The sequence below is a fragment of the Tursiops truncatus genome, chromosome X (genome assembly GCF_011762595.2).
Source record: "Tursiops truncatus isolate mTurTru1 chromosome X, mTurTru1.mat.Y, whole genome shotgun sequence".
In the NCBI taxonomy this organism is placed as follows: Eukaryota; Metazoa; Chordata; class Mammalia; order Artiodactyla; family Delphinidae; genus Tursiops; species Tursiops truncatus.
This window is the reverse complement of record NC_047055.1, coordinates 102,644,621-102,657,676: the sequence shown is the minus strand read 5'-3', so window position 1 is coordinate 102,657,676 and position 13,056 is coordinate 102,644,621. Positions and strand designations below refer to the sequence as shown.

General features: G+C 37.8%; 1 protein-coding gene across 4 annotated transcripts in view; it reads right to left on the bottom strand.

Moving 5' to 3' along the window:
• TAB3 (TGF-beta activated kinase 1 (MAP3K7) binding protein 3) overlaps positions 1 to 13,056 on the bottom strand; it is a 101,235-nt gene that overhangs the window by 20,251 nt on the left and 67,928 nt on the right. For 3 of the 4 annotated variants that reach the window (XR_002177684.3, XM_019941891.3, XM_019941887.3), the window contains 3 exons: positions 10,972 to 11,163; positions 5,253 to 6,714; positions 4,210 to 4,370 (listed from right to left, as the gene is read on the bottom strand). Coding sequence is in view for 3 of the 4 variants with exons in the window: in XM_019941891.3 (XP_019797450.1) it covers positions 4,210 to 4,370; positions 5,253 to 6,714; positions 10,972 to 11,073 (1,725 nt within the window). In the remaining variant the exon portion in view is untranslated. The remainder of the gene's footprint in view (positions 1 to 4,209; positions 4,371 to 5,252; positions 6,715 to 10,971; positions 11,164 to 13,056) is intronic. The other variant, XM_073799425.1, reaches the window with a different exon arrangement.

The following is a 13,056-nucleotide window of genomic DNA, read 5'->3' as shown; positions in this document are numbered from 1 at the left end:
ATAGCTTCTGATTGAGGGAAAAAAAGTTGTTTCTGAAACATTACTACCATTTGTCCAAAAGTATACGGTATTTTCATGGGGGAGGGGGTTTCAAGATTGGTTGTGTGTAATTCAGACTTGTTTGTAAAGTACCAGGATGTTTTATATCTGACCTTTCCAAGTAAAAAATTCTAAGCTTTTTTCCAAAAGGTGGCAGAAATACCCTGAGTCACCTGTTCCATCAGTTTAAGAAGTTGTCTCAGAGACCAAGGTCGAAGACCACTAATGTTCTTTCATGGTTTGGCCCCAGTTACGTGTCTGGGATTGTGGGTTGGTCCCAAAACCCAATTAATCAGGACAAGATGAATGAAGGGGAAAAACTTGTGGGAGGGAATAACTGGAAGCTCTCTGATTATTAAAATCTTATTTTTCCTTCAAGGTATAACTTAAATTTCCCCCTTCTCCATGAAAGTGTCCCATCTTTGAACCCTACTAGCAAAAACTAACATTTCTATCTCAGAACTCTGAAAGTACTTAATATCACTACTATTTAGTTGGCCAGCACTTCTGATTCACTGTCTTACGTTATCTTTTCCCGCCTCTCTCTCTCTCTCTCTCTCTCTCTCTCTCACACACACACACACACACACAAACACACACGTACAGGTTCACAGACAGATATATGTATGTCTTTTCACATACAGATGTTGTTAAGAGATGACATCTCCCACAGCATTTAATAAAATGCTTTGCAAACAGGAGACTGAGAAAACTGATGGCCGTTATGCATCCTTCACTTCTGCCCTCCTTGGAAAGGTTATTTCACTGCCCCTCTATAATCATCTGCAACTGCACATATAGCTGGTCACAAACCTGCATTTCAGTTTCATGAGGCACACAGGTTTCTAACCAATTTTTTTATACACTACTTGGTAAGAAATTAGTTTGAAACGTAAAGGAGGCAATATGTGCTTAGCAGCAAAAAAGTTAATTCTCTTGTATAATCCTACACGAGTGGGACAATGATAGTGATACCCATTTATTGAGCACCCACTTCACACCAGGCAGTTTACATATACTGCCTCTTTATCTTGACAATAATATTAAAATATACCTCTTATAATTCCCGTTTATAGATAGGGAAAATCAGATACAGAGAAGTTAGAACCAGTGAGTAAAGAGTTATTCTGGCTCCAGAGCCTATGTAGGCACCCTTTCAACTACATCATGGTGCCACGAATGAGCCTCTATGAACAAAAAGGGAATTATGACTAAATGCTTTATTTCTTAATTAATTTCCTACATAATATATACCCTTAATGTTATACATGTTCCTGAAGTTAAAAGGAAATCAAGTTTTTTCAAAGTATTTCAGATTTGTGTTATGTATATATATATATACCTAAAGCAGATTTCTCCAGTATCTTGTAAACAACATTTATTTTGTAAGAATACTATCTGTTGGGCATTGTATAAATTGTTTAATGTATATTATCTTACTTAATTCTAACAAAAATCCCATGAGATGGGTACTCCCCAGAAAACAAGCATAAAGGAAGTTGCTTATCCAAGGATATATGAGTGACACAGAAGGAGCAGAAAGAAGTAGGATTCAAATTCACACCTGCATTGAGAGCCCAGATCTTAACCACCATGTATAATTGTTCTTCAGCCACGCATTCCTATTAGTCTTCTATTTTACTCTAGGCCTGGCAGTGGAAACACATGGGAATCACACACTCAAATTTCTCACCTCTCAGATATTATCACCCACATGAGCCACTAATCTCTGAAGCTGGGTGATGGCTACACAGGAGTTCACTATACTATTCTGCTTATTTTATGTATGTTTGAAACTCTGTAACAAAAAGTTAAAAATAAATTATAGCATAGGGCAGCAGTTTGACTAACCTCCCTCTTTTTCTAAAGAAGTCTCATCAATAAAAGCTCTCGTGTAAAATCTGGTTTTTTTTTAAAGCACTGATCTATGCTACCTTAGACAATTCTCTACTTCCAACAACAAAGAAATCAATAGGGCTTTAGCAGGGATTATTATACAGCAAGAAGTTGCTAAAGAAAGTTTACATGGTTATTTTAGAGAAATGACTTCTATGCTAAGAAAATCTGTTTATACTCTACAAGTACCTAAAGGACTCCAAAGTGCCCACCCACCACTGGTGGATTCCCATTTGGGTTATGTTCTTCAATATCTCCCCCAATCAGAGGATATAATTAAGATTTTGATTGGGGAAAAAAAATGAGGCATAGATGTGATTTACAGTATCATCTTTCAGTTAAAGAAAGCTTCGTAGGGCTTCCCTGGTGGCGCAGTGGTTGGGAGTCTGCCTGCCGATGCAGGGGACACGGGTTCGTGCCCCGGTCCGGGAAGATCCCACATGCCGCGGAGCGGCTGGGCCCATGAGCCATGGCCGCTGGGCCTGCGCATCTGGAGCCTGTGCTTCCGCAACGGGAGAGACCACAACAGTGAGAGGCCCGCGTACCGCGGGGGGGGGGAGATAGCTTTGTAATTTTCCATGTGTCTTAAGTAATTAAAACCCTTCCTTCTCACTTCTGATATTGACTATACTTAGGTATTTAGTCAATATTAGAAAAAATTCCATTACATTATTAAATATGCCTTTTTCTCAATAGTTAACTTCTCAGAAACTTCCACTGGTTCCCCATTACCAGCAGAATACAGTTCAAACACCTCCACTATTCTACCTATGCATATTAACCTGTTAAGACATCAGAAATCTCAGCTTAAATGAGGGAACTGTAAAGACTCCTTAAAGTCTGTCTTGACTTCAAGCCTTCATTACCTCATGCTCTTTTTCCCTTCTAAAATGCCTTCCCCTTTCCTCTATGCCTACATAGCAATACTGTACTGTTTAGTATTTTTAGGTTATGCTATAATACTGATTTTCATACAGTTATTAAATTAAAGGAAAAAGGTGAGTTCTAATAACCTTATGAAAATCAGATGAAAGCTAGAGACCTGCTTCCCATATAAACACACATATGAAACTCTGCATATAATTTCAGGGACTCACGGATCTCCTTTGAAGCCACGAACTTCAGTTAAAAACTTCTCTATGAGGGCATAGCTGCAGACATCCTGTCTGCAAGAGGCCTGACATATACACTAACTTCTCTAAACTTGTGCACTCTGAGAAAGAGATTACCCTTAGTTAAGAGACAGTAAGAACATGAGGAATGGCTCCATGAAAAAGTAGAGATTAAGTTCAGCCCTGAAGAGCAGACAGCATTTATACGTATACACAGAGCTTCAGAAGACCACTGCAGCAGGAGCGTAATGTGAGCGAGCAAAAAGTGTATTGAGTATACACGGATAAACTAGCTGATGCATGAGTTCTCTCATTACCCGTGAGCAGACACAGCACTTACCATACTGTATTACAGTTATCTACTGATGGGTCTATTTCTCCCACTAGCAGGTATACACTAAGCTCCTAGTATAGGACCACATTCATAAACTGTAAAAAAAAATGCTTGTTGAACGAATCAATGTTGAAAGACGAAATGATAGGTTGGATCACAGAAAGCTTGTGATGTCACAGGATTTTAGGACACCTGTTTCCAATTTTTCGGAATTTTTAAAGAACTTTAGAACTCACAAATATTCACCAACATGTTAAAAATATATTACCGAATCTTTTCATGAGAGCAGTTCCTGTTAGGACCGCTGTTAATACTATTATCTTAGTTTCTACAATTATTTACACTAACCAAATTGCTCTGCTTTAAAATATTCTATAGTCAACACTTTCCCAACATGCATATTCATCTTGATCTAACTCATGTGCATTAATGTACTTAGAAAAATAACTTTTAAATGTTTGAAAAATATATATACAATATGCTTAAAAGGATAAATGAATACATGAGAACAATGTATAAAATATTTGGTCAAGGTGTACTTTTCATTTCTATTCGGACAGAAAGCAATTTATAGTGAATGAGATGCTTTACCTTGATAACTGTCAGTATTTGAAAATAGTGATGAGTCTATGGAATTCACACGACAAAGAAAAATAAAGCATCAAATTATTTTGATGAGAAAAGAAGGCAGAAGTCCTTCATCCATTGTTTAAAAAACAGAAACAAAACCAAAACTGTGCCAGGAACAGAACCTAAAAGAAAAACAAACAGCCTGGACAGCCAACATGTCCACCTTCCTATCCATGCATCCTAATAGATCGTACTCACCGTTGGGATCGCAGTGGTGCAGCTGACCCTTCTGAGCCGTCTCTGCATCAGGTCATGCTCCATACTGTTAACTTCAGCCTTCAATTGCTCTAGCTCCTCTTTCTCAAGTTTCAATTGCTTTGCTAACCTCTCCATCCTTGCTCGCTGATGTAACAGCAAGGCTATAGCATTACAGATAAAGTCATTGCAGAAAGTAACATTGAACAAGTGACTGGGAAATTTCTATATGCATTGCTAATGTACGAAATACCTGTAAAGAACCCTGTCATTCAACTTCAGGTGACATTTACTCTCATGTCTTTCTAATGCTATTCTGCCTTCAAATCTGCTTTAATTTAGCTCTTGTAACTTCTGCCAAAATGACACCATCCGTACATTCCTCTTGTTCTACTGTACTTCATTTCCCCAAGATTCTCTTTAACTATACCTGTGTGCGTTTTAAACAGGCTCAAAACCAGGCATATTGAATTACAATCATAATTACTTCCCTTCTTATATACTGAAAGAATACTAAATTATCACATATCTTGAAACAAACTTTTAAAATACTCTATTCTCCTTATATTTAGTTAGGTCCACTGTGAACTAATCCAATAATGTTCTTCATTACCAATCCCACTTCTTATAAATATATTACTTATAAATATTACACCCTTCAGGCCATCCTCTTAGAAAATATTCAAATTTTTCACCTTGATAAACTTTAGTCCACCCTCTATGAATCTTTTTTTCCCACTCTGTAGTTTGTATTTTTGACAATATTGGTTTCACTTCTCTATATTTTTCTCCCAGTGAATGTTCTTCCTAAAAAAGAAGTCTTTTAGAGGTCACTATTATCATGCCTATATTTTTATATTTTAAAGCAAAGTCTGTAGATGATTCTGAAGCACTAACCCTATTCTTAATAGCAATGCTAGTGCCCAATATTTAATAAATACTAAACATTTAATTAAAATTAAACAGCTAATATACATTATTTTATTTTGAATAGGAGACTGCCACCTCACCACAAAGATTAAATTTCAAAAAAAGGGTAAAATTACCTTGTGTATAGGCGTAGTCATCTGATCCAGAACTAGAACTTCTCTGATATTTATGGCTTCCCTTTTCTCCCCCAGAGCCTGGTATCACTGAAATGGGCTGAATAGGTTCTGGGGCTGCAGAACGTTCTTCTTGGTCCACTAAATTTAAAAGATTTTCAGTTGTTGCTCGGCCTACAGTAATTTTAAAAACTGTAGTTGGGTTTGGTATCATCCGAGGAGATGGTGATGGAGCGCAAGAAGGTCCAGTTGGCTGTGTATATGTAATATACACAGGATTGACACTAAATGGAGGTTTTGGTTGACTGGATATCCCTCTTGAAGGAGAACTTGAAGGTGGCGTGGTGGCTGTGTACAATGAGTGCTGATTCCGTGGAGATGGCTGATTACTGATAGGTGAAGGACTCCTATTAATTGCTGTCCCAGATCTCTGAGAGGGTTCGACTGTAATTTCTATCTTCTTCATGGATCCTTTGGGTAAGCTAGATGGTGTATATGGGAGATAGGCTACTGAATGACTTCCCTGTTTCTGATAGCTAGGAGGTCCTTGTTGATATGGATGGGGTGGAGTAGTTGAAGGACTAGGTGGCATAAAGACATGGGAACTAGGGTGGCCCAACTGGGATGGCTGTACTTGATGCTGTGGAGAGCTGAAGGGTGAAGGACATTGAGAAGGTGGTGGTGAATGGTAAGCAGGTTGAGGGATCTGCTGTTGTTTGGGAGAATACTGAGAAGGTTGATAGTTCTGTTGATGCGGATAAACAGGTAAAGGACGCTGGCTATAATGAGGCACTGGGCCCTGTGGTGAGGACTGCCATGGCGTACTCTGAGGAGTTTGTCTTCCTGATGAACTCTGAGATGTCTGTCTAATATAGATAGAACCAGGAGACCCATAAAGATTGCTTGGAATTTGTGGAAGAATTTGTAAAGCTCTTGGTACAGTCTGTCCAGAAGGGAGGTTCTGGGATACTGTAACAGTAATTGGATTTGTACTATACCGAGGTATGTGCATGTATGAAGGAGGTGGCGGTGGTGGTGGTGAAGGCCCTTGCATAGCAGATGGATTCATTCCTGTTTGAATGGAAGATGGCTGTTGAGGTGGCTGTGAAGGAGGAGTAGCTGCACTTCTGTTCTGTTCATTCATAAAAAATGGATTGTAGTTGGGAGTAGCAGCGACAACAGCTGGAGCTGAGTGTGGTTCCTGAACTAAACATATCAGCTGTTTGCCTGCTGCATGCTGTGGATCAATATGTCCATCGCTTGAGCTATGTACCAGTGTTCGACCACCGTTAAGTTGCACTCCATCTCCTGGGTGGTAGCTACTAGGAGAATGAATACCCAGGTTAATATGCAAAAGGCGATTTCTATTCATCCTGTTGTCATCTGGACTGTGGTATTCCATATATAAGTATTTGCTACTCTCCTGGGAAAGCGCGCGGCAACAGGCTTCAAGATTGTTGTTGTTCTAGGGGGAAGAAATGGTAAAAATAACATTGGCAAAATGGACAAATCCTAATAGTGGGAAGTCAAGCTTTGCCACAGAATTATGTAAATATAACTGTCACAGAATAAGTAGAGAACAGTATTTTAAACACAAAAAAGCTTTATGGTCATTGACCCTGAAAAGGAGATCCCAAACAATCCATATTATTTTACAGACATTTAGCTCACATAACTAGTACTACGCCGCTACTGCTACTGCTACAGAAATGTAAAGTACCTACTAATGAACACTGTGACTCAACCCCAACTTTTCTGACTCCAAATCCAGGACTCATCTTACACTTGTTGCATCTCAACAAATTAAAATGCTGGGCTAATCTTGGATTCACCACACTTGCTGTAATATATAAGTATAAGTAATATCCATCATTAATATTTAAACTGATAAACATGAAAATAACCATGCATTAGTTTTCAAAAGGTAATGAAACCCCAAACAGAAAAAAGTTATAATAAAAATTCCTAAAGACTCAAAACAACAAAAATTCTAAAGCAGCCTTTACTTTTCGTTTAACCAAAGTTAACCCTATCTAACTTCAACTGTCTGTTTCATTATGGAAGATTAAGTTAAAAAAAGATATCAGTATAAAAACAAATCCACTTTTTTTTTTTTTTTTTTTTGTGGTACGTGGGTCTCTCACTGCTGTGGCCTCTCCCGTTGCGGAGCCCAGGCTCCGGACGCGCAGGCTCAGCGGCCATGGCTCACGGGCCCAGCCGCTCTGCGGCATGTGGGATCTTCCCGGACCAGGGCATGAACCCGTGTCCCCTGCATCGGCAGGCGGACTCTCAACCACTGTGCCACCAGGGAAGCCCCAAATCCACTTTTTGAATTACGGTTCCGTGACTTTGCCAAATTATGGTAATTTAACACAAAACCAGGTCTTCACTGCCTTAATGAAATTCATTCACACTCCCACAGTCTCAAAAGTTTTTACCTGCTCAAACGTAGCTTGGTAAACTTCCAAAATCTTTTAAAGATTTCAATTTTTTGAATTATATACACACACAAAGATGGTAAACAGCAAACTGGCATTTTAGATGTTCCAAGTGACAGTAATCAAACTAATAAAAGGTTTCCTCTTTTGAAAATTTTAAGGTACTATAAGATAGTTTTCCATTAAAATTCAGAACTATTTTATTGGCCTAAAACACAATTATTCATTACCTTTGAGATAATCTATTGAAGTTTCCCAATTATCATCACCTTCTCCGTATTTCATAAATATATATACAGATATGCACATATACACATATTACTATATTCTAGGGAAAAGTACATTTTATATAAAAATGAAAGCAAACACTTCACTTCTGCTGAGAACCAAATAAAGCTAAATGTAAAACAGGACATAAAATGTTTTAATTTTAGAGCTGAGAGGACTCTTAGGGTTCCCATCTACTCCAACTCAACTCATTTACAGATGAGCAAAGAGATGCCTGGGAAGTTACATGACTTGATAACAAGCGCTTAACTAGTTAACTGGAGAGCCAGTTCTAGATTCTTGGTCTTCTGACTCCCAGTGCTCTTTCTACTATCACACAGTAATTTCAAGGGACAGGATGTTAGGCCAAAAGTACATTACTATACTGAAACTTTAGGAAGTAAAAGAAAATTCAGTCAAGCAAACCTTTGGAAAATGAATTCTCAGAAATTCAAAGAATTGCTTTATCAAAAACTCCATAATAACTTTTATCCTTCTCCTTATATAAAACTTTTGATACTAAAATTCAAGTACTTTTTAAAATACTTTCTGAGCCAAGGAAAAAAGTAATTGTTGAAATGTAAGAAAACAATTAAATTTGGGCTTTTTCTTATCCTGCTTGAAACCATGCTGATCAAGGGAAGGAAGACAGATATTAAGAGAGAAGACAGATATTGCTAGACACTATGCAAATTTGGAGCCAAAGGATTCAAACTGATTGCCAACAAGACAATGTCACTGACAGATATCTGAAGGGGAAAAAAAAAGATTATTAGCTCCTTCAAGTTTTTTAATAAACCTATGGATTAAAAGGAGAACAAAAACTAGAGTTTTATTTGAAACCTAAGCAGTAACAGACACTTCACTATTTAACATTTTTATTCATTATCCTAAAATTTCATGTTTTCTACATTGAATTAGGTTGCCTAATTAGTACTGCCACAAAAAAGATACAAATTTAAATGATGCAAAGTTGGAGTTGTCAGCCTATTCAAATGTATGTTTACAGTGACAAGCTGAGTACATTTTCTTAGGAAGAAAAATTTAAAACCACAAATGCAAGATATTTAAGTATAAAAATACCACCACAATAGATTCAAATGTCACATGTGACCTGCTAAATGTCTTAAAAAGAAAAAACAAAGGATAAAAAATTTATCAAACGATAAATATGAAGAATAAAGAAATAAAAATTGTTTAGCTGGATAAAGAGGTCAGAAGTTTTAAGAAGATATATGTGAACACTCATGAAAGGACTGAGCCTAAAGCATCATACCCCTAAAAAGTGGTCCTAAACTGGGGGATGATAACCTAAGAGAGGCTTTAATGCTTGTGTATTAAATGCAAACTACTGGACAGGGAGGGAGGGATAAATTAAGAGTTTGGGATAAAATAGATAAACAAGGACCTACTGTATAGCACAGGGAACTATACTGTATTCAAAATCCTGTAATAACCTATAATGGAAAAGAATCTGAAAAAGAATGGATATATGCCTATGTATAACTGAATCACTTTGCTGTACACCTGAAACTAACACAACATTGTAAATCAACTATACTTCAATTAAAAGGAAAAAAAGGCAAACTACTGAGTCTTATATACTTTAATGCAAACAGAGAAACCTTCCAGAGCCAGCAGGTGTTAAGTGTCCATACTGATAAACAATATTAATCCCAAAGGAACAAAAAAGTAAAAGACTTAGAACAATGTAAGTTATCAACAAATGTTCACTGAGTTGAATTTAAAGTTCCATTCTTTCAATTTAGTAAAACGAAAACAATAAGCCTTGAAAAAATAAAGGGCTAAATAAAATTAAGAAAACAAGGTGGGGGCCCTAGAATAAGTTAGGAAGGTAACTGCTAGGAAGGTGATTTAAACTAGAAGGGTTTCACTCCAGTGGGAAGTACCTTTGCTCTACCAGAGACCAAAATGGGGCTAAAGTAAAGAGTGGAAATTCAGACTGGAAATGTTATGGTAGAAAAAATAAAGACAAGCTATAACACAAAAACGAGACCTAGTAGAAGGGCTTGCAAACAAAGGAAGCACCTCTGTTACCACCACTGACCTGTGAGTCTCTATTTGCAATTAACCTCAACTATATATAGGTTTACATTATATCCTGAGCAGCTCACACTGTAAGGGAGAAGCTTGCATATTATGCAGTAACATAGAGTTTGGACTGATTGTGTAATTACGGAAGTCCAGTGAGCACGACAGAAATACCGCTCCCAAAAGTCAACCAACTAGGGAAATGCTGTAACCCAAAACACACTGCAATTCTGTGAAGGATGATGCAAAACTCAACAGGGGGAGTGTTAGGCCTATTTTTGTGGCCCCTTGAGTGGGAAGAGACGTTCTATCAGAGATGAAAGATTTATTTCAATAGAAGACAACAAGACAAAAGTAATGTGATTAAAGAAAGTAGCCTTCCACTTAAAATTAGATATTAGTTAAGCATTTACTAACTAGAAAAACAGTAAGAAAGGGAGGGAACTTTCTAAAAACTTTAAAAAGTAGGCTAAAAAAGTATATAGTTTAAGAAGTTATAATGATAAATTTGAAATCCAAATTCAACTCTTAAGGATTTGGGGACTGATGACAACCCCCAAAATTTAAGAAGTGAAATGCATGAAGAATCTTTTTGCTACACACCTTTATTCTTTTCTCTAAATCACTGGTTCTCAATGGGGGAGATTGTGCCTCCCATGGAACATGGAGATTTTGTGTCCCATGGAGACATTTTTGGTTGTCACAACTGCAGGGATACTAATGGCATTTAGTGGGTGGAAGCCAGGGATGCTACTAAACATCCTACAATGCACAAGGCAGACCCCCACAACAAACAATATATCCAGCCCAAAATGTCGACAGGGCCAAGGTTGAGAAATCCTGCTCTAAATGTTCCCCCAACATAAACAAGAAAACTTAACTGAGTTCTAGTCACTACAACACAAAGTAACCTCTAATAAGGTAAACTGTAACTTTAATATCACTATCATTGGTGGGTAATCTACCTGTAACATGCACTGAGACACCACACCCTCCGGAATCTCAGGGAAACGTTGTCGGAGGTCATGGAGAACCTGCATATCAAGCTGTGGACTGTTTTGCGCCATGCCAGAGCAAATGGTGGTCAAGCTTCTCTTATGAAATGGATGCTAATCGGTCTTCCAATAGTAATGATCTTCCAATACTGCAGTCATTTTCTATTAAAAGAAATTAAAGTATGGTTAAATTTAATTACATATTTCACTTTATTCAAATAGAAACCATCAATACATTAAAATGAGCAATCTAAAATAAGTATACCAAATTCTAAAGTTGGAAAATGGACAAATTCTACTTAGCCAAAGACTTTTCTGATGGAATATATAGCTAATCACTGGTTTAAAATCAAGAACGACAGAATTCCCAAACCTTCAGTTCCATTTTAATGCTTCAAAAATGAAAAAAGCAGCAGCTAGATTAAAAATACAGAGTATTATTATTTGGCAACCATATTTTTCTAAGTCTTGAGAAATCCTACTTATGTATAATCACTCATGTTTTCCTACGGGCTATCATATCAGTCCTCTAAAGCGGGATAATCATTTTGATGTCTGAAGTAATAAAATCAGGCAACAGGAATTGATAATAACACCACAAACCACACATGTCCTGTTTGCCTTACATTCTCCCTGTACTTTGAAGCCAAAAGGCTTGAATTTGAACTCTGAGTAAAGCAAACCCAATGTCTAAATGAAACTACTGGGCAAACAAAAATGGAAATGCAGAATCCTTTGCTTTCAAAGATGATGCTGGTGGTCCATCAGTAGCCAGACTTGCCTAGCTAAGGTTTCACCTAGTTCTGGTGCAACTGGCACAGGTGCAAAGATGCCAGGATTTGGGGGCACAGTTTGAGTAGAGGCAAGTCACCCCCAATCTCACTGGTATTAGTCAAGTTAAGCACCCATGTAAATAAAGGCAGCTAGTGAAGTAATAATGAAATCATAAATCAAGTGGCACCATCAAGGTCAATTAACTGACCCATTTTTCATCTATCTCTCCCATTTTTATGACGGGAAAAATGTACAGTGTATACCATACAATCTCATAATATTTCTGCTGTGATCACTCATGAGATGGTAAAATATTTTTAAGACTGAGAATTAAACACCTGCATCTTCGTAAGATGCACGGAAATCATGATTTTAAGATGCAAGTCTAAACTACACAATAAGGGAGGGTCATCCCACACCAAATCCATTTCTTGCAAACAGGCCCTGAAACTTTAAATAATACCATTACCTGGGGCAATGTACAGAACTACAGAGAATTCTTTTTTTTTTTTTCGGTACGCGGGCCTCTCACTGTTGTGGCCTCTCCCGTTGTGGAGCACAGGCTCCGGACACACAGGCTCAGCGGCCATGGCTCACGGGCCCAGCCGCTCCGCGGCATGTGGGATCTTCCCGGACCGGGGCACGAACCCGCGTCCCCTGCATCGGCAGGCGAACTCTCAACCACTGCGCCACCAGGGAAGACCCAAGAATATTTTAAAACCTTAAAATGCTGCAGGAAAATACTGAATTACTTTTGCTGCTTTATAATTAAGTATATAATTAAAAAATAAATACCATGTAATCTCAAATTTGACTTTCATTATAAGCAGGGAATTTCATTTTGCATGCAATCTCTTGACTTTTACTGGGCATCGAGCTCTCTTTTCTTCCTTCTAAGCCAAGACTGTCAAGAGTAATTATACTCTTTGTGTCTACAAGGTGGCAACAAAGCCCCTACGGATAAGACTCTGCCTAACCTCAGGTATAAATAGCTATTAGGGACTGCTTTAATGACTTCCAACATCAACATGGAGGATATCTAGTGAATCTAAAGAAAAATCAAAATATGGGAAAAGAATAAAGATAACTTCCAATATGCACATATATATAGGCTTTCTGGCCTCCATATACAATTCTGCTCTCTGCAATGCATTCCTTAGTCTGCTCTAATCTGGCTCAAATCACTGTTCCACTGAAATACTCTCTTCATCATCTCTCTGCTGCTAAATTCAGAGGATTTATCTTCTGGTTCCTATGCCCCTTGACCTTTGCAGCATCTGA